The sequence below is a fragment of the Haliotis asinina genome, chromosome 3 (assembly GCF_037392515.1).
Source record: "Haliotis asinina isolate JCU_RB_2024 chromosome 3, JCU_Hal_asi_v2, whole genome shotgun sequence".
NCBI lineage: Eukaryota > Metazoa > Mollusca > Gastropoda > Lepetellida > Haliotidae > Haliotis > Haliotis asinina.
In genome coordinates, this window is record NC_090282.1 from 7,323,664 (window position 1) to 7,337,202 (window position 13,539).

Here is a 13,539-nt window from a genome sequence, read left to right on the forward strand (position 1 = left end):
AATTTGCACATGTATGTTCAGTAACAGCGTACAACTGGGATGTTTGGTTTGGACATGGTACTTACACACGTTTTGTTGTGAATGTGAACAGCATTCATTGATCGTTTGGCTACCATGTACTAGTGTAAAACCTCTACGCGCCGTCGGTATTCAACAAACATGATTAGAAAAACCAGTCACATTTAAATGCGCATGCAGACGTTATCTCGGACAACACCAAGTGCATGCCAGGTGTGACATCACGCCAAAGGGACAAAACATATTCGGCAGGTACATCAACGTCATCGTTACCAAACCTATCACATTAACAGCTCGGCCAGTCTCTGGCTTGAGACAAATAAAGGTGGAATTGTTTTGACATCACAGCCCATTTACACTACTTCATACAGGTTATTGATCGAATATAGATAAAAACGGTGTAACATTTCACTCGCCGACTAGTATATGGACATAAAAATGCTTTAACAAACGAGACGCTGCCGTTTGTAGAGATGTACACATTGGTGAATGTAGAATGAGAAAACCGTATATTCACGAACCGTGTACCGTGAACTGTGTACCGCGAACCGTGTACCGCGAACTGTGTACCGCGAACCGCGAACCGCGAACCGCGAACCGCGAACCGCGAACCGCGAACCGCGAACCCCTAGTATCTTTCTCGTTGCATTCGAGTGAAATAACCATAGATCATAGATTCACAGGAGAAATATTAGCCCAAGCGCATTGATTGTGTAGCAACTGAAGCCTGATACATTGTCGAGAAATCAAGATATCTACTCTTTTCATATATCTTGCCGCGAAATTGTACCTGTCAGTATTTGAAATATGCCTGTATACATTTTGAAATGTAGCTGAGAGGTTTTCTCTATTCGTTTTTAGAACGAATATACATGAAAGTATATTTTGACTGACTGATAACACAATATAGACTTGAGTTACCATACATGACGACAGCAGGACGTATGTATGTTGTCAAGTATGTGTCATTATAATACAACCTGCATCTGGAAAAATGCGTATGTCATGCGTATCGATATCCCATTTCAGTGCATATTGCTTGATAATCAACTCCCCAATAATATATATTGAATCTCAAGTTTGTTGTAATTATCAGTGTATGTTTCAACTGATGCAGATAACTAAAGGATTATGATTTAATACTATGCTAATTGATTTGTGCTGATTTACTACGGACTCCTTAAAGTATGACAGAAAACGTCCAGTGACATACAAAGTAACCATTGCTGTAAAGCGACATACAGACGGCATGTAGTGAACTTCACCATATATGATATACAGCACCGTGTGACAGTTACATTCTATATGCTTGCACGACGTGATCTGACTGCTCTGGTCTCTGTGTCCTGACTTGGATATGATCACCCCCTGTTTTCGTCAGGTCATGAGTGAGTGAATGGCATGGTTTCCCGCCTCTTTTAGCAATATTCCGGCAATATCATGGCGGAGGACACCAGAAATGGACTTCACATACTGAACCCATATGGGGAATCGAACTTAGGACAGACGAGCGAACGCTTTCACCACTGCCCCACCATGCCACGAAGAGGTTTCAAAAGTCTGCCATATGAAAGCACACTATCCATTACAGTGTGTTCTAAGATGTGAATCACTGGCTTATGATATCCTTGCCAATGGATGTCAACAGTCTGAAAGTTACATCAAGCTAACCTGACCTGATATAGAATACTGCTACGTTACGTGATGTCATACACAGCTCGGGGACGGTACTGTAGCCTAGTGGTTAAAGCGTCTGCTCGTCTATCTGAAGACCCAGGTTCGATTTCCCCACATGTGAGCAGCCGATTTTGGGTGTTCCCTGTCGTGATGTTTATGGAATATTGCTAAATGCGGCGTAAAACCATAGTTACTCACTCATACACAGCTCACTTACACACTAAAACAGATAAAAATCAACACGACAATCATTGTAGAAAATACAAAAGATATTTATTTGGATAAATCTTTGTTGGATAAATATGTATTGTGTGGATAGATTGAGTGTTGCCTCCCCGTAAATTCTCTTAGTAGAAGAGGCCAAAACCTGGAAGAGCAATGTACAAAAGTATAAGGTATTGTATAGTACACATAATTGGTGACTAACTTATCTAATATCTATAGCGACTAGAATAGCAACTTACAATCCAGCTAAACGCCAGTTGATATGCAATGCTAGATAGAAAAATAGTTCTTAGTTTATGAATATGAAATATCTAATATTTCACTGCAGATTAAAATACACACCGTTCCCGACTCCCCGCAAACTGCCAGCATGCAGACCGCCAACATGTAAACCACCCATATTGCCAGCGTAGATCCCTCCTCCGATGTTGCCGGCTTTGTAACCACCTGCAGGTCCTCCGTAGACAGCCCCAGTTATCTTCCCTGCATTTAAACCGTCAACTGTTCCAGGGTAGGGAGCCCCTGTCATCTTTCTTTCATCATAACCACCAGCAGCTCCAGGATAGACATGACCAGTCACCTTTCCTGCGTCGAGACCACCAGCAGCTCCAGGATAGACATCCCCAGTCACCTTTCCTGCGTTGAGACCACCAGCAGTTCCAGGATAGACATCCCCAGTCACCTTTCCTGCGTTGAGACCACCAGCAGTTCCAGGATAGACATCCCCACTCACCGTTCCTGCATTAAAACTCCCAACATTTCCTACGTGAAGACCACCTAGACTGCCACCATGCAATACGTTTGTTTTGCCACCGTAGTAACCGCCAACTTTCCTACTTAAGAGACCTCCGTTGTAGCCTGTATGGAGTCCCGTCTGGCCGCCAGTGTAGACACCCAATAGTCCAAACATTGGCATATGTCCTCTGTGGCCTCCTGTGTACTTGCTAGCCTCAAATGTGTTCCCATATAATCCGCCGTGAATTCCACCTTCTCCATAACCGGCATTTCCGGGCAGCGGTGATTCGTGATCATCTATCGTGTTGTCGTCGTTGATAGGCTCAGCTGCTGCAGCGAGAGCCATACAGATAATCGCGGTGAAGGTCTTCATTGTATAGAGATCTGGAATTGAGGCGAAAACATGAATTGTTCCATGGACTGTAGATGTAGATGTACCAACTGTAGACGAGCGTTACAAGACGTTGTGGGACATGCTTATGGTGCACTTCGTTGTGTTGGGTTGCTATGCCAGCATACGCCAATACTAGTTCTAAACCCAGATTTTTTCCTGAAAGTGATTCTGGGTATCTGTCCGTCAAAAGCGTATGTGACATGGGCCTGTCAAGGTGTGTCGTGTCAGTTAGTGTTCACCTGGGCCAAGAAGCTGTATTAGCGTTACGATAGTGTGCCATACATTGATATTAACTTACGGTTATCTTTGCGCTAAGAAAACTTCGAAAATCTAGGTCCTGGTCGTTACAGAGTAGGGATTGCAGGGTGGTCATTGATTTGAGTTTAACTACACACAAATCTGGTCCTGACTAAATGTTGCACTTGCATAATTTCTAGCAACAAGTGGACAATGTGTTGTCAAGATTTTGAAACCTGCTAAATATACAACCATGTAGATATATAGGTAAAAGTTTGATTATACTTACCAGGTGTGTGAATATTCTATAGAAAGAGTCTCCAGGTACCAAGACGATATGACAACTGAGGCAGGTGCTCCTTATAAAGTCTCCAGTGAGGCACGCTGACCTGGTTCCTCCCTAGGCCCCAGGGTGGGCTACTCACGGCGTACGTCATAGGTGACCATGACGCAGCTGACACACTCAACATGCCACAGAGCCTCGGGGATCATGACGTACGCCGAATAACAACGAACGCAAGTTGATACAAATGTATCACATAATATGATTACATCAGTAACCATGTCTAGTTTTCATAAAATGGACCAACTCTATGCATGTTTGCACTCAAAAATGGGAAACCAAAGATTTTGCAAAGTAATACACAATGTATCATTCTTTTTTGTCAAGAAATTATCATTCTATATTTCTCACTCCTTAACCGAGATTGCTTGTGGTTATAAACATGATAGTAAGTCCGGATCTCAGTTCCATTGGAAACACGGAAACGTCCGATCCAGAATCTCAATACGGTGATTTATGTAACAATTTCACACTCCATCCGGGCTTCAACGCCCAGTGATGCCAGATATAGTCAAATTCCTAAGATTGAAATCACTGTGGCTATTAAGCCAACATTTCACAATGCAAACTCCCCACCTCCCGGTCAACATGGACGTTTCCTTTATGCAGGTGGTTAATCTCTGTACACAAGCTTCTGTGATAAGGTCATAATTCAGTAGATTTCGTGACTTTGTTTGAGATGACCTTTATCCAATGCAGTCTTCATGTCTTTTACGACTGTCCAAAATCTAAAACATGGAATACATTTTGATGATGTTAGCAGCGTAAAGCCAGTTTACAGTTACGTAGAGTGCTCATGCAGACACTGCTGAACTTACCCTGCGCTCGACATTGGAGGTTCGACAACAGGCTGGATATCAATGTTAAGTGTAGTACCTCAGTGCTACTACGCACTAGGGTAGACTAATGGCAAGTCTCTAAATAATTTTCATTTTGATGGTAACAAACAAACCTACATGTATTTTTACTGAAAAGGAGCCTCAGGGAGACCAGAGATTCCAGGAAATCTAGACTTGCTTCACGTGAGGCTCACTGCAGAGAAGGTTTGGCATTAGGCAAAATAATGTGGTTTTAGGAAAGTTGCTACAAGTAATTTTCCGTTATCATGAAATTTAGAAGATCAAACAGAAATAACGGAAACAGGCACATGCCAACAAATCAGTCATTATATGAATGGCTGCAGTGATGAAGAACTACCACCTCCACCATGATGGTGGCTCGTATCATTTCGACATGATGATGACAGAGGTGGATGAGTGAAGTGTGTATCTGTCACCCGAGTACCAGGGACAGATTACCGTCTTACTCTGACTTCTATATTACCTTGTATTTCTTCATTCATGGTATGTTGAATGTAAAAACACGACTGTACATAGTGTTCTCTTTTTAGTAATTCTCTCCCACTTAAACTTGGCGAGCTGATTTGGTTCATCGTTATGGTGCTAAACAGGAATATAACTAACGAGTTGCTCATATTAATGTTTTATATTCCCCTAAATTAAACATGAGCTCCCCTTCATGAGCTCCAGGCCTGCTATACAATGATGCGCGCAGTCAGTCGAAATCTTCCGAATACGTTCATTACTTTTCGAAGCGGCCTGCAAATCACATTTTGAACGTTGTGAAAAATCAGACAATGATCACATGAATAATCGACAGCACTGTATTTCAAGGCATTAAAAATACGATATTACCGTACATGTTGAGAAGGGATTCTGCTGGTTTCTAATGTGTGTAAATGAGTAATATATAACATGCAGGCCATGTTTGGATGATTTAGTTTACTTGCTTTCCAATTAGGTTATATCAATATGTATATTACGTTTCATTCGTTTCTGCATGATTAAAGATATAAGTATTATAGTTATGCGTGTCATGAGATGTACTTCCCTCCAAACGGGGAAATGTTCGAATAATCGTGCTCCATCCATCTCTCATCCAATTAGGTTAATATGACAGTTACAGACATGCTACATGCTACATGCCACTACAGAACCACTGCAATCATTGCCTCGGGAACTGACATGCATAATGACATGTGAAATGACACGTGGAATGACATACTTACGCACTGTTTGATGCCGCCAATCAGCTCTCACCAACACTAGCTCCACCTAAACCCGTTAACCGTGTTATTGCTGGGTCAAGCTGAATGTGTACTGGCGATCTACAAGATCACTCAATGTATTTGTATTGGTCGTGTCGGTACTGCCATGGGCAGCATAGGTATAGCTATAGGCAATAGACGTACATGTATTAGCATAGGCAGTGTACCGTTGACAGAATATTATAGACACTGACTTAGAGAGTGAAAGTGTGAATAATCAACGTTAACAGTGTGAAAATTGATTCAGGTACGTGTTGCCTTCGTAGACGCGGGTTTGTACGTAGAATGAATTGCCTTTGACATGTGCTTACACTGGTGGTGCAGATACTGACAGGCAATGAAGGTATTGACAATGCCGTTGTAGGTACTGACACAGACAGTGTAGGTGTTGGCACAGGCGGTGTAGGTGCTGGTACAGGTGGTGTAGGTGCTGGTACAGGAGGTGTAGGTGCTGGTACAGGAGGTGTAGGTGCTGGCACAGGAGGTGTAGGTGCTGGTACAGATAGTGTAGGTGCTGGTACAGGTGGTGTAGGTGCTGGTACAGGCGGTGTAGGTGCTGGCACAGGAGGTGTAGGTGCTGGTACAGATAGTGTAGGTGCTGGCACAGGTGGTGTAGGTGCTGGTACAGGCGGTGTAGGTGCTGACACAGATAGTGTAGGTACTGACACAGATAGGTGCTGCTAAAGGCGGTGTAGGTGCTGGTACAGATAGTGTAGGTGCTGGTACAGGTACTGTAGGTGCTGACACAGGCGGTGTAGGTACTGACACAGACAGTGTAGGTGCTGACACTGGCGGTGTAGGTGCTGACACTGGTGGTGTAGGTGCTGACGCGGGCGGTGTAGGTGCTGACACTGGTGGTGTAGGTACTGACACAGATAGTGTAGGTGCTGGCACAGGCGGTGTAGGTACTGACACAGACAGTGTAGGTACTGACACAGACAGTGTAGGTACTGACACAGACAGTGTAGGTACTGACACAGATAGGTGCTGCTAAAGGCGGTGTAGGTGCTGGTACAGATAGTGTAGCTGCTGGTACAGGTACTGTAGGTGCTGGCACAGGCGGTGTAGGTACTGACACAGACAGTGTAGGTACTGACACAGACAGTGTAGGTACTGACACAGATAGGTGCTGCTAAAGGCGGTGTAGGTGCTGGTACAGATAGTGTAGGTGCTGGTACAGGTACTGTAGGTGCTGGCACAGGCGTTGTAGGTACTGACACAGACAGTGTAGGTACTGACACAGACAGTGTAGGTACTGACACAGATAGGTGCTGCTAAAGGCGGTGTAGGTGCTGGTACAGATAGAGTAGGTGCTGGTACAGGCGGTGTAGCTGCTGGTACAGATAGTGTAGGTGCTGGCACAGGTACTGTAGGTGCGGATACTGGTGGTGTAAGTACTGACACAGATAGTGTAGGTGCTGGCACAGGTGGTGTAGGTACTGACACAGATAGTGTAGGTACTGACACATATAGTGTAGGTACTGACACAGATAGTGTAGGTGCTCACACGGGTGGTGTAGGTGCTGACGCGGGCGGTGTAGGTACTGACACTGGTGGTGTAGGTACTGACACAGATAGTGTAGGTACTGACACAGATAGTGTAGGTACTGACACATATAGTGTAGGTACTGACACAGATAGTGTAGGTGCTCACACGGGTGGTGTAGGTGCTGACGCGGGCGGTGTAGGTACTGAGACAGATAGTGTAGGTACTGACACAGATAGTGTAGGTACTGACACAGATAGTGTAGGTGCTCACACGGGTGGTGTAGGTGCTGACGCGGGCGGTGTAGGTGCTGACACTGGTGGTGTAGGTGCTGACACTGGTGGTGTAGGTGCTGACACTGGTGGTGTAGGTACTGACACAGATAGTGTAGGTACTGACACAGATAGTGTAGGTACTGACACATATAGTGTAGGTACTGACACAGATAGTGTAGGTGCTGACACAGGTGGTGTGGGTGCTCACACGGGTGGTGTAGGTGCTGACGCGGGCGGTGTAGGTACTGACGCGGGCGGTGTAGGTACTGACACAGATAGTGTAGGTGCTGACACTGGTGGTGTAGGTACTGACGCGGGCGGTGTACGTACTGACACAGATAGTGTAGGTACTGACACAGATAGTGTAGGTACTGACACTGGTGGTGTAGGTGCTCACACGGGTGGTGTAGGTGCTGACACTGGTGGTGTAGGTGCTGACACTGGTGGTGTAGGTGCTGACACTGGTGGTGTAGGTACTGACACAGATAGTGTAGGTACTGACACAGATAGTGTAGGTACTGACACATATAGTGTAGGTACTGACACAGATAGTGTAGGTGCTGACACAGGTGGTGTGGGTGCTCACACGGGTGGTGTAGGTGCTGACGCGGGCGGTGTAGGTACTGACGCGGGCGGTGTAGGTACTGACACAGATAGTGTAGGTGCTGACGCGGGCGGTGTAGGTACTGACGCGGGCGGTGTAGGTACTGACACAGATAGTGTAGGTGCTGACACTGGTGGTGTAGGTACTGACGCGGGCGGTGTAGGTACTGACACAGATAGTGTAGGTACTGACACAGATAGTGTAGGTACTGACACTGGTGGTGTAGGTGCTCACACGGGTGGTGTAGGTGCTGACGCGGGCGGTGTAGGTGCTGACACTGGTGGTGTAGGTGCTGACACTGGTGGTGTAGGTGCTGACACTGGTGGTGTAGGTACTGACACAGATAGTGTAGGTACTGACACAGATAGTGTAGGTACTGACACATATAGTGTAGGTACTGACACAGATAGTGTAGGTGCTGACACTGGTGGTGTGGGTGCTCACACGGGTGGTGTAGGTGCTGACGCGGGCGGTGTAGGTACTGACGCGGGCGGTGTAGGTACTGACACAGATAGTGTAGGTGCTGACACTGGTGGTGTAGGTACTGACGCGGGCGGTGTAGATACTGACACAGATAGTGTAGGTACTGACACAGATAGTGTAGGTACTGACACTGGTGGTGTAGGTGCTCACACGGGTGGTGTAGGTGCTGACGCGGGCGGTGTAGGTGCTGACACTGGTGGTGTAGGTGCTGACACTGGTGGTGTAGGTACTGACACAGATAGTGTAGGTACTGACACAAATAGTGTAGGTACTGACAAAGATAGTGTAGGTGCTGACACTGGTGGTGTAGGTGCTGACGCGGGCGGTGTAGGTGCTGACACTGGTGGTGTAGGTGCTGACGTGGGCGGTGTAGGTACTGACACAGATAGTGTAGGTGCTGACACTGGTGGTGTAGGTGCTGACGCGGGCGGTGTAGGTACTGACACTGGTGGTGTAGGTGCTGACACTGGCGGTGTAGGTGCTGACACAGATAGTGTAGGTGCTGACACTGGCGGTGTAGGTGCTGACACTGGTGGTGTAGGTGCTGACGCGGGCGGTGTAGGTGCTGACGCGGGCTTTGTAGGTGCTGACGCGGGCGGTGCAGGTACTGACACAGATAGTGTAGGTGCTGACACTGGCGGTGTAGGTGCTGACGCGGGCGGTGTAGGTGCTGACGCGGGCGGTGTAGGTGCTGACACAGATAGTGTAGGTGCTGACACTGGTGGTGTAGGTGCTGACGCGGGCGGTGTAGGTACTGACACAGATAGTGTAGGTGCTGACACTGGTGGTGTAGGTGCTGACGCGGGCGGTGTAAGTGCTGACACAGATAGTGTAGGTGCTGACACTGGCGGTGTAGGTGCTGACACTGGTGGTGTAGATGCTGACGCGGGCGGTGTAGGTGCTGACACTGGTGGTGTAGGTGCTGACACTGGTGGTGTAGGTGCTGACGCGGGCGGTGTAGGTGCTGACGCGGGCGGTGTAGGTACTGACACTGGTGGTGTAGGTGCTGACACTGGTGGTGTAGGTGCTGACGCTGGTGGTGTAGGTGCTGACACTGGTGGTGTAGGTGCTGACACTGGTGGTGTAGGTGCTGACGCGGGCGGTGTAGGTACTGACACAGATAGTGTAGGTGCTGACACTGGTGGTGTAGGTGCTGACACTGGTGGTGTAGGTGCTGACGCGGGCGGTGTAGGTGCTGACACTGGTGGTGTAGGTGCTGACACTGGTGGTGTAGGTGCTGACACTGGTGGTGTAGGTGCTGACGCGGGCGGTGTACGTACTGACACAGATAGTGTAGGTGCTGACACTGGTGGTGTAGGTGCTGACACTGGTGGTGTAGGTGCTGACGCGGGCGGTGTAGGTGCTGACACAGATAGTGTAGGTGCTGACACTGGTGGTGTAGGTGCTGACACTGGTGGTGTAGGTGCTGACGCGGGCGGTGTAGGTACTGACACAGATAGTGTAGGTGCTGACACTGGTGGTGTAGGTGCTGACACGGGCGGTGTAGGTGCTGACACTGGTGGTGTAGGTGCTGACGCGGGCGGTGTAGGTGCTGACACTGGTGGTGCAGGTGCTGACACTGGTAGTGTAAGTGCTGACACTGGTGGTGTAGGTGCTGACACAGATAGTGTAGGTGCTGACACTGGTGGTGTAGGTGCTGACACTGGTGGTGTAGGTGCTGACGCGGGCGGTGTAGGTGCTGACACTGGTGGTGTAGGTGCTGACGCGGGCGGTGTAGGTACTGACACAGATACTGTAGGTGCTGACACTGGTGGTGTAGGTGCTGACACGGGCGGTGTAGGTGCTGACACTGGTGGTGTAGGTGCTGACGCGGGCGGTGTAGGTGCTGACACTGGTGGTGTAGGTGCTGACACTGGTAGTGTAGGTGCTGACACTGGTGGTGTAGGTGCTGACGCGGGCGGTGTAGGTGCTGACACTGGTGGTGTAGGTGCTGACACGGGCGGTGTATGTGCTGACACAGGTAGTGTGGGTGCTGAGACATGTGGTGTAGGTGCTGCCACAGGCGGTATCGCTGCTGATCTAGGAGCTGTGCAGTATACCTGCATACGGACGGTGGGGTAAACGCTTTCTCTTGTCACGCCGAAGATCAAGGTTCGATTCCAAGAGTACAATGTGTGAAAGCCCATTTCGGTGTCCCCAGCCGTGACATTACTGGAAGCAGCGTGAAACTAAATTCATGAACTTCACATATACACACAGTGAAATGCGCTAGTGGCTTTTAAACATCCGTCATACTGCTTATCAAGTACATGGTCACTTGATGTATTGCAGGCAATATACTGCACAAATAGCTATGTTCAAGCGGTCAGACATACATTCGTTTGCATTCATTTGGTATGCTCACGTGTCTCTGCCAGGTGTTCTCTTTTATCTTTAATCTACGGTTATCTTAAATCTAGAATTTAAAACATGTATTGCAATAGGTATAGGTCATATAGGCAGCCATCAGTACAAGAGTTACTCCCCTTACATTACATTATGACTAGCGCTGTCTGAAAACATTTGTAGACTGATTCACCACCACATTCTACAACGTGCACCGTGATGTACTGGTTATGCAAATGCTATAATTATACGTGGTATATCCTTTCAAGTGTTAAAGGTTTTGTAAGGTAGAATAACCCAGTATAACACACGGTATACAACAGATCTGGGCTCGAAGCCGCACATGGTATAATGGTGGCCAACACCTCGCTAATACGGGTTCCAGTGTTCACCCGTGTGTAAACCTTTACCAAGATTATAAAGTCATGACACCTCATTGCTAATATCATCAACCAATAATTGTCTGAGCCAAATGTCATATTGTCATACCAAATGATTTTCACGCCACCAAATGACAAATGTCTGCTGATTACATCCCTTTGGGCTGTCGTCCTGGGCCAGACTGACTCGCCCTGCTACAGCTGGAATATCGGCCAAAGGGGTCTAAAACCAAACCATCACTCCTCAGTTCATTCTATGCATGACTGTTTCTCGTAAACATGTTCTCCGAGAGGAGGTGATGCGATATGTGCACATGTCATCAGTGTGCGAGGAGGAGTGAAATGAGGTCTATAACAGTCATCAGTGTTGGATGTGGAGGAGTGAAATGAGGTCTATAACAGTCATCAGTGTTGGATGTGGAGGAGTGAAATGAGGTCTATAACAGTCATCAGTGTTGGATGTGGAGGAGTGAAATGGGACCTGCATTTTCATTCATGAAATGAAGTTAGGACCCGCTTGTTGTGCCAGTCTGGTTTTAACCGAGAGGTTTTAACCGATCACGCTGCATGTGTGCAATGTGGAGTACATTCATGCCACACACTTTTCATGCTGTTTCTGAGGGTGTTTGTATTCGGGTGATGCAACAACATGCCGGCAAAAAAATGAGAATGATAAAGATATTATACTGACTAACTTGTTGTTTATTTTCTTGTGAGGAATATATATTTAGATGATACATTCCTGCGCCTGCGTTATTCGTACATGCTGGTGTTTTACTAAAGTGCCGTAAGACCTGCCTGTTGTAGACCATATTCTGACATGCTGGTGTGTTTTACTAAAGTACCGTAAGACCTGCCTGTTGTAGACCATATTCTGACATGCTGGTGTGTTTTACTAAAGTGCTGTAAGACCTGCCTGTTGTAGACCATATTCTGACATGCTGGTGTGTTTTACTAAAGTGCCGTAAGACCTGCCTGTTGTAGACCATATTCTGACATGCTGGTGTGTTTTACTAAAGTGCTGTAAGACCTGCCTGTTGTAGACCATATTCTGACATGCTGGTGTGTTTTACTAAAGTACCGTAAGACCTGCCTGTTGTAGACCATATTCTGACATGCTGGTGTGTTTTACTAAAGTGATGTAAGACCTGCCTGTTGTAGACCATATTCTGACATGCTGGTGTGTTTTACTAAAGTGATGTAAGACCTGCCTGTTGTAGACCATATTCCGACATGCTGGTGTGTTTTACTAAAGTGATGTAAGACCTGCCTGTTGTAGACCATATTCTGACATGCTGGTGTGTTTTATTAAAGTGATGTAAGACCTGTCTGTTGTAGACCATATTCCGACATGCTGGTGTGTTTTACTAAAGTGATGTAAGACCTGTCTGTTGTAGACCATATTCTGACATGCTGGTGTGTTTTACTAAAGTGATGTAAGACCTGCCTGTTGTAGACCATATTTTGGCATGCTGGTGTGTTTTACTAAAGTGCTACACGACCCGCTCCTCACACATCCAGATGACACACTGTGCCGGAGCTGCTATATTGTTTAGAGAGGCGTTAAACCCAACTCAGCGACTTCTCCTCAAACTACAGACACTGAGTCAGAATACACTAAACTAGGCTGTGTGTCAACTGGTATAGAGGCAATAGCCATCTTCACATACAATCATTATAAGTAAGAGATTCCAGTCATCGATTCCGTTAGCCGTGAGGGAACAGTGACTTTGGCATGGATCGTGTCTTCTGATGGCAGCCCTATATTCTAAATTCACAAATTCTAATTGTGTAGAGATTGTATATCCGCGATAAACTGAATACTTATTTTTTGGAAACACACATTTCAGAGTCCGATTCATCGGTACAGACGCCCGTACAGACCACCCATTCCATACACATCGCCAATTTTGTACAGATCGAACATACCGTACAGACCACCAAAGGCGTGCAGACAGCCCATACCGTACAGAGCGCAACTTTTGTACAGACCGCCCATACCATACAGAATGGCCATACCACACAGATCTAATAGTATTTATTTTGCACAGACCATCCAAGTCGTACAGGCCAGCATAGCACATATACTGTATGGATGACCAAAGCTGTACAGATCGCCCATTCCGTACAGACGGCCAATACCATACAGATTGACCATCGATACAGAGCGCCGACGCCGAACAGACCACTCAAGCCATTCGGGCCACCCATACCGTACGGACCACCCAT

The 13,539-nt window shown here is 46.9% G+C and overlaps 2 protein-coding genes across 2 annotated transcripts; both read right to left on the reverse strand.

Moving 5' to 3' along the window:
• Positions 1–2,025: 2,025 nt before the first annotated feature.
• Positions 2,026–3,605, reverse strand: LOC137279184 (keratin, type I cytoskeletal 9-like). Its single transcript, XM_067811672.1, has 3 exons — positions 3,576–3,605; positions 2,263–3,039; positions 2,026–2,062 (listed from the first exon to the last, which is right to left on the reverse strand). The coding sequence occupies exons 2-3, from the start codon at positions 3,026–3,028 to the stop codon at positions 2,043–2,045; spliced, it is 786 nt and encodes a 261-aa protein (XP_067667773.1). The 5' UTR covers positions 3,029–3,039; positions 3,576–3,605; the 3' UTR covers positions 2,026–2,042.
• Positions 3,606–5,979: 2,374 nt separating this feature from the next.
• On the reverse strand, positions 5,980–13,539 carry LOC137277304 (uncharacterized). The gene is made up of 3 exons (XM_067808964.1): positions 13,466–13,539; positions 6,997–10,556; positions 5,980–6,644 (listed from the first exon to the last, which is right to left on the reverse strand). The coding sequence occupies exons 1-3, from the start codon at positions 13,537–13,539 to the stop codon at positions 5,980–5,982; spliced, it is 4,299 nt and encodes a 1,432-aa protein (XP_067665065.1).